Below are 25,419 nucleotides of genomic sequence, written 5' to 3'. Positions count from 1 at the left end.
TTATTTAATAGACAATAGCTAGTTAAATACTTGCATCACAACGCCGCCTATCTTATTAAAATGTAATTATTTAATAGCATCACCTTCTCCACATAAATAGAAAATTATACATAAACAAGAGGGGGAGAGAGAGACATCTTTTTTTAAGGAGAAAGAGAGAGACATTGCCATGCAAACTCTTTCGTCAACTATTTTTCAAAAAATTATTAAACAATTATTAATCAAACAATTAGATATAAAAATACATGTTTATATACATGAGAAAATAAATCTCCACTCCTTTCCACTACAAGTAATAGAAAAGTATTTCCCAATAAGTAACATATAACTGACTCATATAAATTGTAAACAAAATCTATTTTATATTACAACCTTTATTATTATTATTACTATTATTGCTATATATATTATGGCCGATCCATAATCTTTCTAAGTATGAAAAATGAAAAAAAGAATTGGAAAAACGAAAACAACGCTTGACCAAAAAGAAAAAAGAAAAACATGTACACAAAGATTTTTATCACTTCATTATTTTATTCACATAACATCGGCCTGCTTGTCACTGCTCTCATAATTGGTGGGAGTCAGACTGCTCTGCCGAGAGCGGCGCTTGTGGCTGCCACCGAACTTGAGCCGCCCAGTGTCATGGTACCGAGCCCTCTCGGTCGGGTCGATGATGCACTCCGGTGGAGGGATGGGGTATCGAATCGAGTCATAACAGTAGTAGTAGTACATGTACCGCTGCCTGAACCGGCGCATGGCAGCATGGCTGCCCGGTGTGAGGGTGGAATAAGTCTTGGACTGGAGCCTCACGGTGGCCTCGGAGCAGAGTGAGTTGACGGCGGCAACGGAGGACTGGAGCGGGTCGATGGGGCAGCCCTCGAGGGAGAGGTCGGTGAATTGGGCAATAAACGGTGCATATTTGTAGTTGACTTTGAACCGGCCGCCTGACGTGGCCCAATCAGAGGCGTCCCAGATGGTGGCGTACAATGACATGGGCTTCGATGGGTAGTCGCCGCCCATTGCCTCGGTCTTCACTATTTCTCTAATTGGGACTTCATCCACATAAAATCTGCAATTTTAAAAGAAATTACATACAAAAATAAAAAAGAATATTGGCATGCATGGAAATAGAAAAGAATGAAAGAGATTTTCAATATATATAAGTTCGATATACGTTTCTGGCTAATTAAGTTTAATTAATGCTGACTAGACTACTTCTGATTTATTAGAAAATCGATAACGTATGGTCATTGTCAATACACATCCCGTACAACCGAATATTGCTATCATAATTAAGGGCTATGTTCATTGTCTTGCGTGGAACGTATGTTGTAGTGACACCACACATGAAAGTAATCCTTGCATTAATTATTATTATTATTATTATTATTATTATTATTATTTAAGAGCATATAATTTTTTTTCTAGGCAAGAAAAGGAGCATGTAATTTCCTGCGAATCAATTCTTTTATGCCATATCATTCTAAAATACGTTGTTAGTGCAATTGGTATCGCTAGAAAAGTTAACCATAGATGTCAACTGATATTAATTAACCTAATCTTAGAGAGTAATTAAGGACCACGATGTGGGGCTAGACTACAAATTCGTCCCTCGATAATTATTTCATTTAGCATCTTAATCATCAATTTAAAGATGAAGATTCTTCTCCTTCGTGAAGGATAAGTTCGCCTCTAGAAAATCTATGGGAATTATAGGCATGCTTGCATTAAAAAATGGTTAATTAATAAGGAAATTCTCTTTTGGGATTGTCCCGATCTCGCAGCCAGCTAGCAAAAGCCAACACATAAAGGAAATTAAGCTTATTTGAGGCCAAACTTTTATGCCCGCAGGAGTCATGAATTCCAAAAAGGCTAAAATGACGATGAAAATTGGGCAAGTAGTTAGGCAGAGCCATCCCCAACAATAGAAGCTGTTGTTGTCAATCCTTATGGGAAACCTAAGGAGCCACTCCTCTAAAGTAACTGTAAACTCTAGCTACAAGTTTTTACGCCACTTGTGGTTTGCTTTATACGGTATTCGATAGATATAGGACGACTACTATGTTCGGTCTCAATAAATCTCAAACGTAATTGGAAAGGTTCCGATTTATTCACTAATTTCGAACTATTATTTTGCTAACATGCATGAATGTACTTTTGAGAAAAAGTTTCTAATGGACAATTTTCATTAACTTGTGAATGATAAAAGGAGGACAAAATTGAAAGGATGCACTGAAGCTTGCCATGCAAGACTATTTTTGGGTTGGCACAATTGCTAAAGTAATTATTAATAATGAAAAATTATTAAAGAGGAAAAAATGTATTATTAATTATTGAAGAAAAGAAAATTCAAGGGCCATGACTATAAGCGCTCTTATCCTTTTGGGGACCTCTATTATGGTTTGAAACATCCCACACGCAATTGCAAGCCTTTCTTTCCACATTGATGTCACACTTACCATAAAATACATGAATTAGTGCCAATTTTTAATTCTGTATATTCATCCACTAATCTATTACCAAGATTTATATAATGATAATGATATTTTTCAGATTATTCTCTTACAAATAAACGCATATAAAAATATTAGATTTCATGGCTTTAGGAAGTCGACACTCACATGATATTTTTGGGGGTCCAGAGGATGCTGTATCGGTGGAAGTCCTTGGTGGGATCGAACCAGAGAGTGTAACGCTCTTCCCTCCCGCGATGAGTGCTCCCGTTCCCGTATATGTTCGTCTGGAACCTCCATTTCCTCCCCCGTATGTTTCCTAAGAACTCGATGTCCAATTCGTCATGTGTCTTCTCGAAAACGTCACCGTTTGACGTCTACATGCCAAAAGAAAGAAAAAAATTAAAAATGTGTGTAAGTTTGACATTAGCAACCCACTCCTATCCCACTTTTCATCATTGACAATCATTCACGATTAAAAATAAAGGAACCCGTTTTTCCAATTTCCTTCTCTTCCGTTACAAAAGTTGATATCCGCATATTTTCATGGATTTTTCAGGCAAAAAATAATAAATATATTTATATACATGTATAATTTATATGTGGAACCCAGAATTGATCAATTCAATACGAAGGACATCTTACATTCTTCCGAGGAAAACGACCAAAAGAAAAGTCCAAGAAGGACGAGATAAAGAAAAATACAATATGGATGTATAGATTATGCACTTACATAAAACGCAACGACTACTCCCGCGGTATAATCCGATGGCAACTTGATCTTCGCGCTGTAGAACCCGTGCTGGTACATGTCCGACGATATAAACCCGGCCCCTATATGAACGTAAATTCAGCAGTTAATATTTTTCCCCGTGATGCTGAACATCATAATCTTTAATGATACTGTAACATGATAAGCTATTGAATTTATACTCGTTCCCTATGTATTGTGACTGTAACCGAGATTCGTGAAATAGCGAGCTGAGAATTATAAATACCGGAAGAATAATTCTATATATTTAACGGCTGGGATCATGAAAACAAAGAGATGAGAGTATGTGTGTCTGTGTGTGTGTGTGTGTGTGATTGTGTGATGATATATGTTTATTACCGGTGAAGCGGTCGAGGAGGACGTTGACGCCACGGCCATCAAGGGAGGGCTTGCAGTTGCCATCGCCGAAGAGGGGTCTGAAGCCATCGGCGAAGGGGATGGTGGTGATGTTGAAGCGATCGGCTGTGGCTACGAAGGAGAAGGAGAGGAGGAAGAAGACGAAGCGGAGAACGAGAAATGAGGCAGATGTTGAGCGGTAGAGGACGCTACGGCGTCCCGAATTTGGATCCATCTTTTGCTCTTCAATTGTCTTCTTTTTTTTCGGCTTTGATTTTGTTCTCTTCTCTCTATATTTTTGCTTCGTTTCGAAGCTTCTCTCTCTCTCTCTATCCTTCTCCCTATGGCGCTATTTATATATCCGTGTGATTCATTTTCACAAATACAATTTTCGGATTTAAATTATAATTGGAAGGCCAGTGAAGTAAACTTTCCAAAATTATATCGACGTGTGGGGCCACGGGAGACTGGAGCAAATTTTTATAAATATGGATGGTCCAATCGGATGCCAGGGTGGCAATCCTTTTATATGAAAATAATTATAATTATAAGAGATATAGGACAAGATCTAATAATACTTGCCATCAACGGGTCTATCAATTTGAGTGGGAGGAAATTTTTGTGCTTTGTTTGATAAAAATTGATGCGTGTAGCTGCAATCCTCAGTTTAAGTAATTATTATATACCCTGACGGTGCATTTAATCTATCAGATTTCAAAGAGGATAAGAATTTGAGGTAAATGGAAAGTGATTATATAAATTTTTCAACAAGTAGATTTTGCTTAGCTTATTTCCAAAACCGCTACCCAGGACCACCCCATTGCCTGCCCGTCATCTCTCCCTCTTCAAAATATATATAGAAATCCGAGCGATGTCTTGCGACTGGCCACCACAGCTCCTCTTTTTACTTCGTTGTTCTCGCGTCTATTCTTTAAAATTTTAAATTTTTATGTTTTTGTTTTCAAAATAAACTTAAAGTATTTTACTATTTTTTGGCCGATTAAAAATATTTTATCCTAAAAAGTTGCAAACACATGATTTTGTACGTGTTATAAAAAAGATATTATTTTCGCCGAAAGAAAAAGGTGCAATTCTTGATTTTTGTATTTATTGCGTAGCGATGCAAAAGATTTGTGGATTGTATCTCAAGTTTCGTGAGAAGTGCTTTGCTTGCATGCCTTGATTAACGGATAAAAAGTGCCATTTTCTCTTAGGGTGAAATAAAAAGTGCCAAAATAGAGAGACGCGTACGTTTTCAACGATTTCGATTTCTTTTTCGCTTTTGTATAGCAATAAGATAAGAATGTGTCGATTCTCTCTTCAAATCATTGCAAGCGCTCTACTTAATTCGGGTGAGTTCTCCCGATGACTAATTCAGTTACGAGCGCGGTGACATAATTAGTCGCAACGGTAACTCGTCTCTTAAAAGTCTTAGCTGAAACAGTTCCCAAAGAATCAATATTTAACCTCATTAATCAACATCAATGGATGTACATTTAAATGTGAATCTCTAACCAATTTAATTTCGGTGTCTAGCTAGCATCATATTAAGGTTACATAGCATTTCACCAAAAAAATGATATACTTACTAGCAACCTCATCTTTCTTCACGATTGTGCATGATTTCTCTATATATGCTTTGGTGGATCTTCAATTATATGTGACAAGGTGGCGACCAAAATTATACATAACAATGATTCACATGATTGATTCGTATCTACACAAAGATATTTCACTTATATTAAAGAAATCATCCATCGGAGTTTCCATTTCATGTGATTGATGGCTAGCTGTGAATTTAGAAATTAAAAGAGAGAAGGGGGTTTTCCGTTATTTCTTTTTTTGGGCGTTGACAACAATTATAATATAAAGGTGACAACTAGAAAGATTGAGGATAAGAAGGGAGTTTCCCTTGTATGTCCCACAGCTCAATTTGCTAAGGTTTCAACTCAATGATCATGTGTCATGTGCAAAACTTTGGTACCAACAATGCATTAGCGACATTCTCTCCCCCATATATGCAGTTTCTTCTGCTTCCTTATAGTCCCAGATGCACCTTTCCCATCGGCAGCCATGAAACGAATTTAATCGATGCACCATCCAAGCCATAGTTATGTGTATGCATTCATTTGTATATCTATTGATTTAGTATTTTTATGCATCGAACGATGCTTTATTAACGTGCGTTTGCATTGAGAATGTTATTCAATAAGGGTATAACATACGATAGGATGATGATTCTAACTATGGCTAGTCGTCAGCTTTACAGATTTTAAAGTTGGGGCTCTTAATTCACGATAGGACACGGGCAGAAGATGTTATGAAAGGCTTTAATACCCAACTTGTCCTTATGTGATCATGACCGTTTATTCAATTGTATTTGCACATTCTATAATCATTTTCCCATAATCATTTTGCTCCCCAATTAGAATCGCTTCCTCAATTAATTAGATGCGTAATGAAAGAATTAGTTCTCTCTAATTCTCTAGAGGCGGGGGGAGAAAATCATCCGATCAATAATTTGTATAATGCAAGTTGCCTTTGGCTATATATAATATCTGTGTTTGTGTGTAATCAAGTAGAGTCCGTGAACTAAACTATATTAATAATGACAAAAATCAAAATCTTATTGATTGTTTGGAAGGCGACAGTTCAACCTTTTACAATTTAAAAAGATTATCGCCAATTAAACCTTATTATTACAATTATAAAGGAAATTTGTATGTCTTATACCGCTTCTTATATATACGATACGCTAAAATTATCTCCGATGAATCCACCTATCTGTAACATATAACTTTGAGTTTTATCTTGCACGCCGGAGCAACTTCATAGGTACCGCAATGGACAAAATTTTGGGCAGATGACGTAATATTTAATTGACATTTCCGAAGAAAACCAAGAACTTCCCCAAAAAATCATCTGCTACCAATATAACTAATAATTAAATGAAATGAAATGAGGAAATATGATGAGAGCCATGGGATTCAGAACTCATCTATCGAAGGCTGCCAGGTTGTTTCCCATATCTCCAGATGGGTCAATGTCATGATGGGGAAAGAAAACCATTCGCTTGATAAGAAGTGGAATTAGCCAATGGGGAAGAAAGTCAATACATAGTATTTAATCTTCTTATTGTAGGATTTTCTTCTTGGGCTTGAATAGAAAAAAAAAAAAAGGGAAGTGCAATATATATCTATGCATGGGAAGTGCATGATTAAGGTTAGTACAACGCAACTCAACCACTCAAATATGAGAATAGGATCCCCTACCTTTCGGGCAAAAACCTCAACTAATTCCATCTAACCAATTGTTCTCGCATTAATTTCATTAATCTCATCTAGTAAACGTACCTATCCTGTGGGCAATAGGTAGCGCTCGTGATCCGTCGAAACTCGAATCCATATTTCCAAACATAATTATATTTGCGTGTTTTTCCCATAGTATAAATCATCTGACTTCTTCTATCTTCTGGTACACGTTAGGGGAACTACTACCATGCATATTTGTGGTTCTTGAGTTGGAATCTAGTTTCACTGAATTCCAGCCTTTAGGAATAAAATCAGTAAAAATATATGTGAAATTTATTATTAAATGAAAGAAAAAGACAAAAAAAGTGTATATATATATATATGAATATAAAAGTATATGGAGGAATTTATTATTAAAAAATCAATTGTAATAATGGTTAGGAATAAATATGTATGAGAATTTATTATTAAATGGAAGAAAATGACAAAAAATAATGATTATGTCGTTGAATTAGAGTGGAGTAAAATATAATTTGTATCCTAAAAGCAAACGGCACTTAATTTTTGCTCTTGTGTTCTCCTCGTCATCTATTTCCATAATAATAAAAGCTTAAAATCTTTTATGAAGAGCTCTTGTCCCACATCGAAAAAATATAAATGAATTCATGAGTTTATGAAAAATTGAGTACCATAATTTATCAGGATGAGGTTTTGGGTTGGAAATGAACCAAGTTACTTATAGGCCAAGTAAAAACTTTAAGATGATATGGTAACACGTTTGTTTGAACTCATACCATGTTAGGTCCAGTTTTGAGATAATCAAAGTGCATCTCATGTCAGTCAGATCCAAATATGAAACTCATGATCAATTTAGACTGAATGCGGAAGCCTGCGTCATAGTCAATTATATTCCCCTCCTCATGCAAAGCTGGAAGGCAGCTAGTGGTTGATTCTTGAGAGAGGCAAGTCAATGTGGTATGTCTTGTTGGGAATTGGTGTATGCCCTAGATGCAATCTATCATCAGTTCTGTAATATGACATGTATTTCATTATATTACGAGGCATATCTGTTATTGTGTAGATTGCGCTAAATATGATTTTACACAATAATGTCCTTGGAATAGTAGGTTCAATAGGCATCAAGTGTGACTTGATTGTGAGATCCTATAATTACTGAACATTATTCCTAAATGTCCATAGTCAAAGTATTATCGTTAATTAGGACAACGATAATACGGTTAGATTAGTGTAAGTGTTGATTGATGATCAAATCTCATAGGTCATGGATATGGAGATATCAAATCACACCACATGTATACATTAAGAGTAATGTGTATAGGACTGATCCGCCATGAGATTGCTACATGGGTTGTTACGTGACTGTCATTAGCATATCTCAAAGTGACTATAGTGTAATAGTCCTTTGACTTGAGGTCACCATAGATTCCTACATGTAATGTCATATACTTTGATACTGTCAAACGCCACTGTAACAGGATGGTTATAAAGACAGTTATTGGGTATACCACAGAGCATGGAGAGGAATGTGAGTGATCAAGATAGGATTTGTCCCTCCTACGAAACGGGAGCGATATCTCACGGCCACTTGGTGGTTAAGTCTAAAAGTGTATGCATACCCAAATGAGTCGATATAATGATATCGAGCTCATTTGTTCTGATAGACTTACCCGGTAAACCAAGAAAAAGAGATATTGAGCCATACAAGGATGTCATCGACCATGCCTTGGGCTCAATAGAGATATAGAGGACAAAGGGATTATATTACACGGTAACGGAGGTCACAAGGTTCGTCGAGAAATTGACTTTCCGATTACTTGAGTAACAGTGATGCATTGCTAGATGCCACTCACTGTTTGTAATATTGAAATAGAGATTTTGATATTACTGTCAACGTAATTGGGAACCTACAGGGTCACACACTACGACTAAATTGACGAGATATTTTGAAACAATAAAATCATCTAATAGAGATTAGATGATTTATGGTGCGACTAATTAATTGGATATTTAATGAGATTAAATTTGTCGATTAATTAGACTCGATTTATTAGATTAAATGGACCAAATTGATGCACGATTAATATGGTGACACGTGGCTTTTATGTGGATTAACATGTGTAAGGACACATGTCATAAGGGAACCTTAATTCCCTAAATCCCACATCGGTTGGGATTTCATCTTCACCCCCCCATATTGCTTATAAAAAGGGGCAGTAAGCACGATTATATATATATGCTTATATATAAAAGCGCACACATATTATATATATATATGCTAATATATATATGTACGTGCATATATGTGTGCATATAAAATATATATATTTTGGGTTGAATTGTTCAACTCAAATAAGGTCCATTAGTCTAATAAATTTCGGGTGTCGCATCGGTGTTTCTTTCGAGTGTTGGTCGCTAGCACCGCCGATCTCGAAGACTCGTCGACAAAGTCGGTGTGGATTCCAGTAGAGGCGTCACGCGTGGGACGCTCGGTCGACAACTTTAAATATTCCAGGTACGCTTTTATTTACTCTTACTCTTCTAGTAGGTCTTGGAATTAGTTTCACGGGTAGGAAATTTTGAATTTCTGTTCCTTTTTCGCTTCCGTTGCGCCCCGTGGAACTAGCAATTGGTATCAGAGCCTAGCTAGTTAGAATCTGAGTAGATAATAGCATAAAATATGATTTTATGCTTGGTACTGGTATGATTATGTTTGATATTTGCGGTGCATGACTGTTAGACATGGACTATGTCCTAGTTGTGTTAGTATAATAGTTATACGTGTGGACTATTATGTAATAGTTACATAATAGTGTATAGTGAGATCGATTAAATGTTAATCAAATCCCTCAAAATATTAAGTCCATATCCTTCCACCGTGTAATGCTCGTCAAGACCAAGATCGATGAGTGTGTAGACCTTGCCTTCGCAGGATGCCCTTATCTATCCTAGTAAGACATTGTGTTTACCAGTGGGTCGGACTTAACTGAGCAAGCCTAATAGGATTAGGAGTTCAGAGGCATGTAGTTGGGCATCGATCTATAAGATAGATTTGAATAAGGAGTTATTCACTCAACTAATCAAGAGTTGCATGTGATGCAATTGGGAAAGTGAGTTCCCTACCTAAATAGCCAGTTCTGGGTGAATCAGCCCTCGCTGACTCAGAGCTTGGTGAGATATGGATCTTGAGCTACTATGAGAATGATATTCTCTGAATCAATGTTGAGGGTCATTGATTTGATATAAATAGTGGGAGCAATATTTATAAAGTCCTCATTAAATATTGTTGTGTCATAATACTTATTTTGTATATTTCTATGGTAGTTACCATGGCAGGGAGCACTTCTAGTACTTTCTGTTTGCGATCCGTCCTTGATAAGGACAAACTGTCAGGGAATAATTTCCTTGGTTGGCATCGAAACTTGAGAATTGTTCTCACCCAAGAAAAGAAGCTATATGTCTTAGAGCAACCTCTTCTTGCGCCACCGCCTGACGATGCCCCCCAAGCTGAGAAAGATGCTTATAGTAAGCATCATGATGATGCCGTAAACGTCGGATGTCTCATGTTAGTCACCATGGACTCGGAGCTTCAGAAGCAACACGAGAACATGAAGGCGTACGATATGATCGTGCATCTCAGGCAGCTCTATCAAGAGCAGGCCCGACATGAGAGATTCGAGATCTCTAAAGCACTTTTTCAAGCAAGGTTGACTGAGGGTAGCCCGGTAGGTCCTCATGTACTCAAGATGATTGGGTACGTCGAGACTCTGGGAAGACTGGGATTTCCTCTTGGTCAAGAGTTGGCCACAGATTTAGTCCTACAGTCGCTGCCCAGCAGTTATAGTCAGTTCATTATGAGCTATAATATGAATGACTACAATAAACCATTGCCTGAACTGCTTAGCATGTTGAGAACAGCTGAGCATGATATCAGCAAGGGGACATCCGTTCTAATGGTCCAAGGGACCAAAAGAAAGGGCAAGAGCAAGAGTAAAGGCAAGAAGGCTAAAGGTGCATCCAATTTTGACTTGGGTGCGTTGAAGCCTAAAGCCAAGGTGGCGAAGAATGATTACTGCTTCCATTGTGGAAACACTGGACATTGGAAGCGGAATTGTAAGATATACCTGGAAGAGTTGAAGAAGAAGAAGGGAAGTGAGACTTCCACTTCAGGTATCCATGTTATAGAGATTAATGTATCTACTACTTCTACATCTTGGGTATTAGATACCGGATGTGGTGCTCATATTTGTGGAAATATGCAGGACCTAAAGGACAGTAGATCGTTGACAAAGGGCGAGGTGGACCTACGAGTTGGAAATGGAGCAAGAGTTGCTACATTAACTGTAGGGACTTATCACCTAGTTTTACCTACTGGGCTTGTATTAGATCTTAACGACTGTTATTATGTACCTGCTATTAGTAGAAACATAATATCTGTTTCTTGTTTGGACAAGAAGGGATTTTGTTTCACTATAAAGAACAAGTGTTGTTCTATGTACATGAATGATGTATATTATGGCAGTGCACATTTAAGTAATGGTCTGTATGTTCTTGATCTAGATACGCCTATTTATAATGTGGAAACCAAACGGCTCAAATCTAATGATTCGAACCCGACTTACCTCTGGCATTGTCGTTTAGGCCATATTAGCGAGAATCGCATCTCTAGACTCCATAAGGATGGATTACTGGACTCGTTTGATTTAGAATCGATCGAGACATGCGAACCTTGCTTAATGGGGAAAATGACTAAGGCCCCTTTTACCGGAAAAGGTGAGCGAGCTAGTGATCTTTTGGCTCTCATACATACCGATGTATGTGGACCAGTGAACAAGCTTGCTAGAGGTGGGTATCTCTACTTCATTACATTTACTGATGATTTCAGTAGATTTGGATATGTGTTTTTGATGAAACACAAATCTGAATCCTTTGAAAAGTTCAAAGAATTTAAGAATGAAGTGGAGAATCAGTTGGGTAAGAGCATTAAAGTTCTTCGATCAGATCGAGGAGGTGAATATTTGAGCTATGAGTTCGCTGACTATCTTAAACAGTGTGGGATTTTATCTCAACTGACTCCACCTGAAACACCACAATGGAATGGTGTAGCTGAGAGGAGGAATCGAACTTTATTAGATATGGTTCGATCTTTGATGAGTCATGCAAACTTACCTGACTCCTTCTGGGGATATGCTCTACAGACAGCTGCTCTCATATTAAACAATGCTCCGTCGAAATCAGTTGAAAGGACACCATATGAGATGTGGTATGGGAAACGTCCCAAGATGTCTTTTCTAAAGATATGGGGTTGCGAAGCTTATGTGAAGAGATTGTCTTCGGATAAGCTTGGCCCTAAATCGGACAAATGTTACTTCGTGGGGTATCCTAAGGAAACTCGAGGATACTATTTCTATAATCCCATCGAGGGCAAAGTGTTTGTCGCTCGAACTGCGGTATTCCTTGAGAAAGAGTTTCTCTCCAAAGGAACTAGTGGGAGGAAATTAGAACTTGGGGAAGTTCTACCACAAAATGACATTGACCAATCGACGGGCGATGTTGCAGAACAAGTACCACAAGTTGTTGTGGCACAATCTTCTACACAGGTGACACAGGAGCCTCGTAGGTCTAGTAGGATACGTCATGAGCCCGAGAGATATGGATTTCTCGTGACTCAAGACAATGACGTATTGCTCATAGATAATGATGAGCCTACAACCTATGCGGAAGCCGTAATAGGCCCAGACTCTGAGAAATGGCTGGAGGCCATGAGATCTGAGATGGAGTCCATGTATACTAACCAAGTATGGACTTTGGTTGATCCACCTGAAGGGGCAAAACCCATTGGGTGTAAGTGGGTCTTCAAGAAGAAGACTGACATGGACGGTAATGTGATTACCTTTAAGGGCCGACTTGTGGCAAAAGGTTTCAGACAAGTTCATGGTGTTGACTATGACGAAACCTTTTCCCCGGTAGCTATGCTTAAATCCATCAGGATCTTGCTTGCAATTGCAGCTTATTATGATTATGAGATCTGGCAAATGGATGTCAAAACTGCTTTCCTGAACGGGAAGCTCCTCGAGGATGTGTTTATGACACAACCTGAGGGTTTTGTCGATCCACATTGTGCCGAAAAGGTTTGTAAGCTACAACGGTCTATTTATGGACTGAAGCAAGCTTCTAGGAGCTGGAATCTTCGTTTTGATGATGCAATCAAAGAGTTTGGTTTCATCAAGAATGAAGATGAACCCTGTGTTTACAAGAAGGTTAGTGGGAGCGTAGTAATCTTCCTGGTGTTGTATGTAGACGACATACTTCTGATTGGGAATGACATTCCTTCCCTACAGTCTGTGAAGACTTGGTTGGGAATGTGTTTCTCTATGAAGGACTTAGGCGAAGCTACCTACGTGCTAGGTATTAGGATCTATAGAGATAGATCCAAGAGACTGCTTGGCCTAAGTCAGAGTGCATACATAGATAAAGTGCTTCGGCGCTTTAGCATGCAGGATTCTAAGAAAGGGTCGCTGCCTATGTTACATGGCATAAGCCTTTCGAAGGCTCAGAGTCCTTCTACTCGAGAGGAGAGGGACAGAATGAATAGGATTCCATATGCGTCAGCTATTGGATCTATCATGTATGCTATGTTATGCACTCGATCAGATGTCTCGTATGCTTTGAGTATGACGAGTCGATACCAATCAGATCCAGGTGAAAGACACTGGATTGCAGTAAAGAACATCCTTAAGTACTTACGAAGGACTAAGGAGATGTTTTTGGTATATGGAAGCGAAGAAGAGCTCGTTGTAAGAGGTTACACCGATGCTAGCTTCCAGACCGATAAGGACGACAGTAGATCGCAGTCAGGGTATGTGTTCTGCCTGAATGGAGGTGCTGTGAGTTGGAAGAGTTCCAAACAGGAGACAGTAGCCGACTCTACCACAGAGGCCGAGTATATTGCTGCCTCTAACGCTGCAAAAGAGGCCGTTTGGATTAAGAAGTTCATAACAGAACTTGCTGTGGTTCCTAGCATCGCAGACCCAGTGGATCTCTATTGTGACAACAATGGAGCCATTGCGCAAGCTAAGGAACCTAGGTCTCACCAACGATCCAAACATATACTCAGGCGCTTCCATCTCATTCGCGAGATTATTGACAGAGGAGATGTGAAGATATGCAGAATACCAACAGATGAGAATCTCGCAGATCCACTTACGAAGCCTCTTGTGCAGCGCAAGCACGAGGCTCACACTAGATCTATTGGCATTAGACAGATGCCAGATTGGCTCTAGTGCAAGTGGGAGATTGTTGGGAATTGGTGTATGCCCTAGATGCAATCTATCATCAGTTCTGTAATATGACATGTATTTCATTATATTACGAGGCATATCTGTTATTGTGTAGATTGCGCTAAATATGATTTTACACAATAATGTCCTTGGAATAGTAGGTTCAATAGGCATCAAGTGTGACTTGATTGTGAGATCCTATAATTACTGAACATTATTCCTAAATGTCCATAGTCAAAGTATTATCGTTAATTAGGACAACGATAATACGGTTAGATTAGTGTAAGTGTTGATTGATGATCAAATCTCATAGGTCATGGATATGGAGATATCAAATCACACCACATGTATACATTAAGAGTAATGTGTATAGGACTGATCCGCCATGAGATTGCTACATGGGTTGTTACGTGACTGTCATTAGCATATCTCAAAGTGACTATAGTGTAATGGTCCTTTGACTTGAGGTCACCATAGATTCCTACATGTAATGTCATATACTTTGATACTGTCAAACGCCACTGTAACAGGATGGTTATAAAGACAGTTATTGGGTATACCACAGAGCATGGAGAGGAATGTGAGTGATCAAGATAGGATTTGTCCCTCCTACGAAACGGGAGCGATATCTCACGGCCACTTGGTGGTTAAGTCTAAAAGTGTATGCATACCCAAATGAGTCGATATAATGATATCGAGCTCATTTGTTCTGATAGACTTACCCGGTAAACCAAGAAAAAGAGATATTGAGCCATACAAGGATGTCATCGACCATGCCTTGGGCTCAATAGAGATATAGAGGACAAAGGGATTATATTACACGGTAACGGAGGTCACAAGGTTCGTCGAGAAATTGACTTTCCGATTACTTGAGTAACAGTGATGCATTGCTAGATGCCACTCACTGTTTGTAATATTGAAATAGAGATTTTGATATTACTGTCAACGTAATTGGGAACCTACAGGGTCACACACTACGACTAAATTGACGAGATATTTTGAAACAATAAAATCATCTAATAGAGATTAGATGATTTATGGTGCGACTAATTAATTGGATATTTAATGAGATTAAATTTGTCGATTAATTAGACTCGATTTATTAGATTAAATGGACCAAATTGATGCACGATTAATATGGTGACACGTGGCTTTTATGTGGATTAACATGTGTAAGGACACATGTCATAAGGGAACCTTAATTCCCTAAATCCCACATCGGTTGGGATTTCATCTTCACCCCCCATATTGCTTATAAAAAGGGGCAGTAAGCACGATTATATATATATGCTTATATATAAAAGCGCACACATATTATATATATATATGCTAATATATATATGTATGTGGATATATGTGTGCATATAAAATATATATATTTTGGGTTGAATTGTTCAACTCAAATAAGGTCCATTAGTCTAATAAATTTCGGGTGTCGCATCGGTGTTTCTTTCGAGTGTTGGTCGCTAGCACCGCCGATCTCGAAGACTCGTCGACAAAGTCGGTGTGGATTCCAGTAGAGGCGTCACGCGTGGGACGCTCGGTCGACAACTTTAAATATTCCAGGTACGCTTTTATTTACTCTTACTCTTCTAGTAGGTCTTGGAATTAGTTTCACGGGTAGGAAATTTTGAATTTCTGTTCCTTTTTCGCTTCCGTTGCGCCCCGTGGAACTAGCATGTCTAAGGTGGGTGTTGAGAGTTCTTATTCTACATCGAGATGATAAAACGAAATCCATGAATTTATAAAAGGTAGGGTATCACAATCTATCCATTCAAGCATTTGTGTTGAAGATAGGCACAATTAATCATAGGCTTTTGGGTTAGGAGATAGTCAAAGTGCACCTCACATTAGTTAGACTCGGGTGTGAAAAACTCGTAGTCAATTTAGAGTGAGTGCGGAAGCTTGCCTCATAGTCAATTATATCCCCCTCTTCCTATCATTCGAGAGTAGAAAAAGAAGTCCACCTCATTGTTATAAAGTCTCGAGCATAGAGCTGGAGCCCAATTGGTAGTCGGTTCTTGAGAGTGGCAAGTACATGTGGCATGTATAATGCGGGTGTTGAGAGCTCTTGAGAGTGGCAAGTCCACATTGTATGTGTGAGGTGGGTGTTAAGAGTTTTTGTCCCATATTAGGATAATATAAAGAAATCGATAAATCTATAAGAGATTACGCATCATAACCAATCAGTTTAAGTGTTTGGGCTGGAGATATGCACAATTAATTAGTAGTCTTTTGGGTTTGGGGATGGCTCCCCTCCTCCTCTCACTTGAGTGTAGGAAGCCCACTCTGTGGTTACAAGACCCGTATGCGAAAGTGGACGCTCGGCTCGTAATTAGTTCTTGAGAGTGGGCGTTCAAATTCACGTGGCATGTGTAGAGTGGGTGTGAGAACTATTATCTCACATTGAAATGATATAAAGATATTTATTAATTTATAAGAAATTAAGTATCATAATCTATTGGTGAGAATTTTAATATCTTCTTTGTTACTCCTTCAATATGGACTCAGTCAAGAAATTATTTTCCTTTTTATCAACAAACTTGAAGTATTGAAAAGGACACCCTGATACGTAGGTGATGAAAGAGACGTTAACCAGACCCCGTTCCGTCAGCAAGGTTGACCATAGGTGTGCATAACCAAAAAAAGCTTAAAAAAGAAATTTGCTGAAAGTGGTTATGCCCATCAAAAAAAGGAAAAATTAAAATACAGCTAACATGTTTAGCTTAAAAAGTGTATATAATAATCTTCCTAATACTGGTATATTTCAAATGATCTTTGAATAGTATGTAAATAACAACTCATATATTGTGCGTGGAATTTTTGAATTATGAGAATTTTTAGGATAATTATTAGAAGAATCTAATAGTTGAATATAGAATCGGAAGCGGATATAAGAAAAAGAAATGCTAGATTTGATTTGGCGTTAGAACTTATGTAATTAGTAAATAATAAAAAATAATAATAATGTTTATAAAATCACATAATGCAATGCAGCTGGTACAATTGTATTTTGAAGAGATATGGACAGACTTTAACTGTAGTGCATAAATACGAAAGAGTCTATTGAAAGTACTTCTTGATCACGATTAAGTCCACTAGAACGAGGATTAATCTACCAATAGCAATAAGGCTTAATTATAGATAGCTCGTGATCTCATTGGCAAAATATATATATATATATATATATATTAATAATAATGAAAATGGAATTTGGTAACCTAATAGAATTGGTCATGGGGTCAAATATTGCAACTTGGTGAAAAATTCAAGTTCAAATTCATCCTAAAAAACCATGCAGAATAATACTTTTTGTCAGGCCATGACGCAAATTTGGATAATTACTGTGACTAAAAATAAAAGGAATTTGGTGAAAGAACAGGTATAGCAGCAGTTGGATACATTTAATATCCCTTGGTGGAAATTGGAGAAAGACGGCCAGTTAGGAACCGTGTTGGAGCAAAAGCCCTGTAGTTGTCGTGTAATCTAAGATAATCCAAAACGACAGGCTTTGCATATGCATTCATGCTTTTGAACGGCTGTACTATATATGCTAGAAGGCATAGCCAGCTAGTTGCCAATTTGGAGTTTCCGTTCATGGGCATATATTTTGTCTATATGTTTGATCGTGGAATAAAAAATACTCTACTTAACTTCACTTTATTTTTTCTTCAATTCAACAACATTATCGTTACTTTTTATCTTATTTTTTAATATAAAAATAAATTCCCTCACATATTTTTTCTTAATTACTATTCAATTCAAAATTTTAAAATTAAATTTTCTCAACTATTCATTACTTTTCCAACAATTTAACAGTACAATCATTACTTTTTTATCTTATTCCTCAATTTATTAATAATTTTCCACAAATAGTTTCTCTAACCATTATTACAATTCCACTTAAATATTTATATAAATATTTAGAGTGGAATGGCGTGGAGTTAAATTCCATTTCATTGCCAAACGATTTGATTATCGTCAATGAATTTTTTGGTTTTCTTCTTTTCCAAGCCATTTGCAAGACTCATCATGAGCCACCTTTCTAACCTAAGAAACTTAGGACCCCAGACCACGAACATTTTTTTTTTTTATATCCAATTCAAAAACCTTTACTTTGCCAGCAAAATCAGGGGCAAAGTCATTCATCCTCTTTTGGGCCGGGCCTTTCATAATGTGGGGGTAAATTGGGCCTCTTAGGCCCAATAGTTCCTATAATGTTTCATATAGTCATATTCAGTCGGGGGGAAAAAAAGAAAAAAACGAAAATCTTTAATGAAGTCTTCTGCTTCCCCCCGACAGGTGAAAATCTGCAAATGAACCATTGAAACTCTTTCAATCTGTTCATCTTCATCCCACTGAACTTTCAATCCGTAACAATGGGGCTCTTCTCTCCGCCTTCAAGCAACGACCCATATCTCCGAGCTCAGAGCTGACCGCTATCTTCTCCTGGCAGCAGAACCCTACTTAAACCCTATCCCCTGCTCTCAGCTCGGCCGCCGGTGCAACCATGGCGGAACCAGACCCGGAGCAAGAAGCCCTGCGGTTGAAATCCCTGGCGGAGGCCGAGTTCAAGTCCTCGAACTTCAAGTCCGCCCTCAAGCACGCCAAGGCTACTCGTCGCCTCTTCCCTTCCCTCCCCGGCCTCTCCGAAATGATCACCTGCTTCAAAATCTTGGCGGCAGCCTCCGTCTCCTCCGATTCTGGCATGCCTGACTATTACGGGATCCTCCAGGTAGAGCCCTTCTCCCACATCAACAGCATTAGGAAGCAGTACAAGTCGCTGGCTTTGACAATTCACCCGGATAAAAACCCGAGCTTGGGGTCAGCGGAGGCATTTAAGGTTGTCGGGGATGCGTTTAGGGTTTTGACGGATAGTATTAGGAGGAAGGAGTATGATATGAAGTTGAGGATTAGGATGCAGGAGGAGGCGGTGGCTGTAGGGGACGATTTGGTGGAGAGGTTTTGGACCGCCTGCTGGTGGTGTAAGATTTTGCACCAGTTCGAGAAGAAGTATTTGGGGCATATCTTGGTTTGCCCAAGTTGCAGAAAGAGCTTTAAGGCCGTGGAGATTGGTGATAATGATGATGATGATGATGATGATGATGATGATCATTGGGATGAGGCGGAGGAATCATCAGAACGTCAAGTTGGGAAGGCAAAGTCGAAACAGAAAGCAATTCCTGTCGATGAGTCGGAGCGTAAGAGGAAAATTGGTAGTATAGATAATTCGGCGAGGGAAAACGTTGAATTGGATAGTTTGAGATTAAGGAAAAGGGTGTCCAGAAGTAAAATCGGGGATGAGGCAGAGAAAGCGATTAATAAGAACAAGGCAAGAGTTGAGGACGAAATGATGACATTGGCGGAAATGCAGCTGGAGGCAAAGCGAAAGATGAACCGGGAGAAAATCAGGTTGAGAGGAAAGGAGCAAGAGAAAGGGCTTGAGAAGGAGGTGGCTGCAGAGATGACTTCAAGGAAGATCGATCCTCTTGATACTGAAGCTCGGCAGTCGTCGCAGATCTTTGAAACTACAACATGTAGCAATCCGGAGAAGACAAAGCCCATCCAAGTTTATAAACGTGGAATTTGGAGGAGGAAGACTGCCGAGGATGGGGAAATTGAGAGGGCTAAAAGATCTAAGGGTCGGAATGTGGAGTTAATGCTGGTTGAGGATTCCGACTTTTATGATTTCGATAAGGACAGGTCAGAGAGGCGCTTTAAGAAAGGGCAGGTGTGGGCCACATATGATGATGTTGATGGAATGCCGAGGAACTACTGTTTGATCGATGAAGTTGTCCCTCTGAATCCTTTCATGTTGAGAGTGAGCTGGTTAGATCTACAGGGTACTGTTTGGCAACCTCAGGTGGAAACTGCATCTACTTTAGCCTGTGGGCAATTTAAGGTAGCTCAGAAAACTACCTTAAAGTCCGTGAAACCGTTTTCCCATGTAGTCGATTGTGAAAGGGCAGCTAGGGAACTGTATCGGATTTTCCCAAAGAAAGGTTCTGTCTGGGCACTCTTCAAGGGAAGTTGTTCCTATGACATTGTCATTTTTCTGACCACTTACAGTGAAGTCTTCGGGCTGAGCATGGCATACCTCGAGAGGGTTGATGGGTTCAAAACTGTGTTCAGGAGACGGGAGATTGGGCCCCATGCGGTCCGGTGGCTTGATAAGAGCAAACTTGGTGTCTGCTCGCATCAGATTCCCGCAAGGAAGCTCGAGGGCAATGAGGTCTCGAACCTCTTGAAAGACTGCTGGGAGCTCGACCCTGCATCGCTACCTCCTGATCTTCTGATGATTCCAATGAAAAGATAATGATGTCTAAATATTTTGATGTCTTCTACTCTTGTTGAAATTGAGATTCGAGACCAAATAGAAGATCCAATTTTTACTCCATGTCTCCAACTGTATGATCCTGAAGTTCATCCGACATTTGGATCGAATTGTATCATTGGAATGGAATCATATAAATTCGTTGATGAAAGCCCAAGCCCAGACATTTCCCGCCAAATCTCTCTCTCTCTCTCTCTCTCTCTCTCTCTCTCAGCAGCGTTTCATTGAAGGCTGGGAATTTGTTGTTCCATGAACGAATGGGGAAACTGAGCGTTCTTGGCCGAAGGGAGGCGGAGCGAACGGTCTTCCGCCTTCTCCATGGTCATGATTCTCGGACCCACCTTGGTCCCATCCATGGCTTCTTCCTCCGCCACGGGCTCGAATTCTCCAATCAAATCCTTGCCCACTTTGTTTCCGTCTGTGGTTCACTCAACAAGATGCCCTACGCCCACCGCATCTTCTCCGAGTCTTACAACCCCAACATCCTCCTCTTCAATTCCATGATCAAAGGCTACTCCATCTCTGGCCCCTTCGAGAAATCCCTTGAGTTATTCTCCGACATGAAAAGCCGTTGGATTTGGCCTGATGAGTACACCTTCACCCCCTTGCTTAAAGCCTGCTCGAGCATTCCAGACATTAAGCTCGGGCGAGCGGTCCATGGAGAAATAATTAGGGATGGGTATGAATACTTTAGTGCAATTCAGATTGGGATCATTGAGTTGTATACCAACTGTGGAACGATGGGGGACGCGAAAAAGATGTTTGATGGAATGCCTAGCAGGGATGTGATTGTCTGGAACATGATTATTCGCGGGTTTTGCAGAGCTGGTCACGTCGACATGGGTCTGAACTTTTTTAAGCAAATGAGTGAGCGGAATGTTGTTTCTTGGAGCACAATGATTTCGTGTTTAGGGCAGAGCGGAAGGGATAGAGAGGCTTTACGACTATTTCATGAGATGAAGGAGCAGGGCTTTGAGCCCGACGAAGCTACCGTGGTCACATTATTGCCCATCTGTGCTCGCTCTGGAGCTGCCGGTGTTGGGTGTTGGATAGATTCATATGCCAAATCTAGTGGGCTCTTCAAGGATTCTTTATATGTAGGTAATGCCATTGTCGATTTTCATTGCAAGCGCGGAGATTTGGAGACTGCCACCCAAAACTTCACGGAAATGCCGTGCAAGAATGTGGTTTCCTGGAATGCAATTATAACGGGAAGGGCTTTCAATGGGAGAAATGAGCAAGGGATCGAGCTGTTCGAGAAGATGATGGAGAAGGGCGTGACCCCAAATCACGCAACCTTTGTGGGTGTCTTGACATGTTGCAGTCATGCAGGCTTCGTAGAGAAAGCTCGGGAAGTGTTCACTTCTATGAGAGCAGATCATGGACTCGAGCCCAGGATTGAGCATTACGGATGCATGGTTGATCTTCTGGGCCGCAATGGATGTGTAAGGGAGGCCTACGAATTGATTAGGGAGATGCCGATGGAGCCAAATGCTGCGTTATGGGGTTCATTGCTCAGTGCTTGTCGCATCCACGGGGATTTGGAGCTTGCGGAAGCTGCAATCAAGGAGCTTATCCGCCTCGAGCCGAGGAATTCGGGTAATTATGTGCTGTTATCGAACTTGTATGCAGAGACTGGGAGATGGGATGAAGTTGAGAAGTTGAGAGACTTGATGAGCAAAAGCCGTGTTGAGAAAGTGATAGGGAGTAGTTCAGTTGGATAAGGAAAAATAAGTGAAACGGGAGACCACGCACTCGACATAAAAAGGATCAATTCTTTGCTGGTGTATCCTCGTCTTCGTTGGTAAATCGAGACAAATCGTCGAAAGAGAGCGGTAAATCGTCGAAAGAGAGCAGAGCACAAGGTCAGAGATGAGGCCGGAGATGACTTTCCAACAAGGGATGGTTCGTGCATTTGATAGCGGCTCTGGACGGATAATTGCAGTTGTTCAGATCATTTTGCATCAGCTCTTGGAATGACCACTCCGGAAGATGATGTACCGTGCAGCAAAAAGTGGATGCAGTACCCTGCCTAGCCTAGTTTGTTTTGCTAATGATACAGATCACTGTTCAATAAAATGGTGACTTCTGTATTGTGAATTCTTCGGATCACTTAATTTACCTTCCCGAACTGATTCATTTGCCGAAGTGAATATCAATACCTTGCATTGTTCTGCTTAATCACTGCGTGTTGCCTAAATGGCAAAATCGACTAGAACGATAGTAAGGTAGAGGCACCTTCCATTCGAGGAGCGTTATGCTTTTCATTGCAGAGAAGACAAAGATACAAGTAGTTCCCTAAGAAGAAGAAAGCTCAGCAGATCCTGCTTCACTTCTGCAATCAAATCTAAAAACCCTTGACAAGATGAACAGCTGCACACTGGAGCAATAAACCGAACCAAGCGCACAAAATCATTGACAGAACTGTCAACCAAAATTCTAGTTGTATTATTTCCAGGTCCTTAGGATAATAGAAAGAAAAATTAAAACTCCTCAACTACAACAGTACGAGCCCAAGTTCTGAGGGCTTCAATGCTCTTCGTATCCGGTAATTGTAGAGATAATAGTGTAGTTTCCCATCACCTGGGCCGAACTTCAGCTCCTTTAAGAAAGACTCGTTCTGCATAACATCCAAAGCATTGAAAACATCGAAATCGTTCCGCTTAGCAACAATAAGCGCATCATTCATCAGCTGAAGTAGAGGTGTCTTCGTTGCGATGTTGTAATAAGAATAAGCAGCCTTCAGGATAGAGTAGTTCTGATTCCCAAGGATAGATGAGGGCAGGATGTAGAAGCTGCAGAAATCGGTAATCTCGTGGGTTTCAGGGCTTTCGACCAGATAACTCTCGATAACATTCTCAGTTGGAAGAATCCAGTGTTCCACATCGTTCTCGTCAAAGTCCGGGGCAACAATAAATTGGCTCAGGTAGTTCCGCAGCAATCGTGTAACTGCTGGGACGTCGCGGAGTTCCATCTTTCTGAAACCGGGTGTGGCTGTTGACTCAGGCAGCTTGTAAAGCTTAATAGTACGACTCATGGTCATCCTGGCACCAAGCCTTGAGAACCCAACATCGATCAGCTTCTTCGGGTTCAAAGATCTGTGCCAGTACTGGCATGTTGCTATCGGGGTTGGAAGAACCACTCCTGCAGTATAAGCTGCTTGCCATATATTCTCCAGATGAACCCTCCTAGTGACCTCCTTGATCATTACAGGAGCGAGTCTTTTTGATCTGAGCTTCTTATGAACACACAGGAAATTTATTTCCGCCATTGTCACAACTTCATCGCAGACACGAATCCTTGCAGGAACACCAGTGATGAAAGCGACCAGTTTCTTGGAGGTTTTGACACGGACTCCAATGTGCCAGCTCTTGAAGTAGCCCGGAGGGCGAAGAGCCCAGCGAAGGAACTCCTTCGAATAATTAAAGCGGAACATGTTCTCATCGTCCTCGACATAGTTATTCATCAGTAGGTTGTAAACCTCCGTGCACATCTCCTCAGAGTCGATATCGCAAGTGATCCATTCATATGGGGCAGGAAGATTGTAAGGCTCTTGCTTTACTTCAGACAAGGGGGTCGGCAGTTCGATAGGGCCCTCAGGCAAACTAGTGTCCCCAAGGTCCTTGAATTGTCCCACAGGTTGGGTTTCCCAGAACTTATGCCTCTTTCCAAGGAGGAGAGATTCTTGGACCTTGGCGAGGGAATCAAGTGCGAGATCATTCTCAGCAGGTGCATTCCCATCAGGGTTAGGATTTGGAGTCTCTTCCGGCGAATTAGGCGATGGGTTACTGTCGACCATCGTTGATTAGCTCGCAAAAGCACTGAAACAGAGAACACCGCGTAAATGTTTCATCAAATCAAGGAATTTCTAGCTCTGAAATCCCGAAAAAAGCAGCACCCGTAGAGATTAAGAAGGGTGTAGGCTAACAAACCACCGAATATCGAACTATTTTCCAGGACAAGCAGAATCTGAAACCAGAATTTTCAAGAAAACAAGTAGGCAGTCCCGAACTTGTTCAAGGCGCTGCATCGTTTCTGCATCGTTTGAGAACATGGCTCGCAGGGGGAGCAAGAACTACCGAAATGAGGAACCAATGGATCGCGATTACAGATCCAAGAGAAAGATGCATCAAACTCAATCGACCTACAAATCTATCTTCCCAACAGTACTGCAATTACACCGGCATTTGAAAATGAGGCATGCATCATCGCGCATTACAGCATAGCATGATGAGAGTCATGGACGAAGGTAATTGCATGGCAATTCATTCACGGCATAGAAAAGAACAAGAAGAGGGGAGGGTGGCAGAAGAACCTGGAGAGGGAAGACGATGATGGAGAGAGAGAGAGAAGAACTGACAGATTCTCGGAGTTGAATTAGGGTTTCCTTTCGTTTGCCAGCCCACTGCTCGGATCTGCTCTCTTCCGTGGAATGAACGAAGGGGAGAGGGCGACGAGTCTGTTTGATTGCGTAATGCTAATGCTAACGCTAACGAGTCCCTGATTTGCCCCAAAAACGTTGATTTCCGTTTATGCCCCTGTGGATTTGATTAAATTACAAAAAAAAATTAATCCCCATATATCCCATAATTTTAAACTTTTCTCAAATCCATCCTATTGTTAGAAATTACGTAAAAGAAACTCATGAATTTTATGTTGATCTAAAATAATCCCACCGTTAATATTTTCGTCATGATATATTTGAAATAACATATAAATCATAGAAATTTTTACTTAATTTTTAAATCACGGGATAAATTTGAGAAAAATAAAAAATTATGAGATATATAGTGTTAAAATAAAAAAAAATGGACATGTTCCATTTTTCCTTTTTAATAATAATTAGAATGTGATACGTGCACTACACATGCTAAATATATAATTTTCAATTTGTAAAAAATTATATTCATGTTAAGGATGATATTATTATATTATAATTTTAATATAAGTAGAATTATTTATTATATTATAA

General features: G+C 39.8%; 4 protein-coding genes across 5 annotated transcripts; 2 read left to right on the top strand and 2 right to left on the bottom strand.

Annotated features, from left to right (window-relative positions):
• Positions 1-293: 293 nt before the first annotated feature.
• LOC116192060 (probable xyloglucan endotransglucosylase/hydrolase protein 30) lies at positions 294-3,905 on the bottom strand. The gene is made up of 4 exons (XM_031520476.1): positions 3,568-3,905; positions 3,190-3,290; positions 2,625-2,833; positions 294-1,072 (listed from the first exon to the last, which is right to left on the bottom strand). The coding sequence occupies exons 1-4, from the start codon at positions 3,797-3,799 to the stop codon at positions 538-540; spliced, it is 1,077 nt and encodes a 358-aa protein (XP_031376336.1). The 5' UTR covers positions 3,800-3,905; the 3' UTR covers positions 294-537.
• A 14,460-nt stretch (positions 3,906-18,365) lies between these two features.
• LOC116196868 lies at positions 18,366-20,598 on the top strand. Its single transcript, XM_031526786.1, has one exon. The coding sequence runs from the start codon at positions 18,624-18,626 to the stop codon at positions 20,427-20,429; it is 1,806 nt and encodes a 601-aa protein (XP_031382646.1). The 5' UTR covers positions 18,366-18,623; the 3' UTR covers positions 20,430-20,598.
• A 75-nt stretch (positions 20,599-20,673) lies between these two features.
• On the top strand, positions 20,674-22,606 carry LOC116196872 (pentatricopeptide repeat-containing protein At1g09190). The gene has a single exon (XM_031526799.1). It carries the CDS (start codon positions 20,705-20,707, stop codon positions 22,169-22,171), a length of 1,467 nt encoding a protein of 488 aa, XP_031382659.1. The 5' UTR covers positions 20,674-20,704; the 3' UTR covers positions 22,172-22,606.
• Positions 22,607-22,795: 189 nt separating this feature from the next.
• Positions 22,796-24,930, bottom strand: LOC116196883 (glycylpeptide N-tetradecanoyltransferase 1-like). 2 transcript variants are annotated; one of them, XM_031526813.1, is made up of 2 exons: positions 24,808-24,930; positions 22,796-24,268 (listed from the first exon to the last, which is right to left on the bottom strand). In XM_031526813.1, exon 2 carries the CDS (start codon positions 24,244-24,246, stop codon positions 22,945-22,947), a length of 1,302 nt encoding a protein of 433 aa, XP_031382673.1. In that variant the 5' UTR covers positions 24,247-24,268; positions 24,808-24,930; the 3' UTR covers positions 22,796-22,944. The 2 variants fall into 2 exon arrangements, with proteins under 2 accessions (XP_031382673.1, XP_031382667.1); XM_031526807.1 differs by having other exon boundaries at positions 24,763-24,919.
• Between the last annotated feature and the right edge of the window lie 489 nt (positions 24,931-25,419).

The sequence above is a fragment of the Punica granatum genome, chromosome 1, assembly GCF_007655135.1.
Source record: "Punica granatum isolate Tunisia-2019 chromosome 1, ASM765513v2, whole genome shotgun sequence".
In the NCBI taxonomy this organism is placed as follows: domain Eukaryota; kingdom Viridiplantae; phylum Streptophyta; class Magnoliopsida; order Myrtales; family Lythraceae; genus Punica; species Punica granatum.
The sequence above is the reverse complement of the archived record's forward strand: the minus strand, read 5'-3'. Positions and strand labels throughout refer to the sequence as shown.

Excerpts from the sequence above, each read along its gene's own strand:
- LOC116192060 (XM_031520476.1), bottom strand. The coding sequence starts at position 3,799 with ATGGATCCAAATTCGGGACGCCGTAGCGTCCTCTACCGCTCAACATCT. Across the intron at positions 2,834-3,189 it reads GAGTAGTCGTTGCGTTTTAT|ACGTCAAACGGTGACGTTTT; the intron begins GTAAGTGCATAA and ends TTTGGCATGTAG. Across the intron at positions 1,073-2,624 it reads TGGACCCCCAAAAATATCAT|ATTTTATGTGGATGAAGTCC; the intron begins GTGAGTGTCGAC and ends TTAAAATTGCAG.
- LOC116196868 (XM_031526786.1), top strand. The coding sequence starts at position 18,624 with ATGGCGGAACCAGACCCGGAGCAAGAAGCCCTGCGGTTGAAATCCCTG.
- LOC116196872 (XM_031526799.1), top strand. The coding sequence starts at position 20,705 with ATGGGGAAACTGAGCGTTCTTGGCCGAAGGGAGGCGGAGCGAACGGTC.
- LOC116196883 (XM_031526813.1), bottom strand. The coding sequence starts at position 24,246 with ATGGTCGACAGTAACCCATCGCCTAATTCGCCGGAAGAGACTCCAAAT.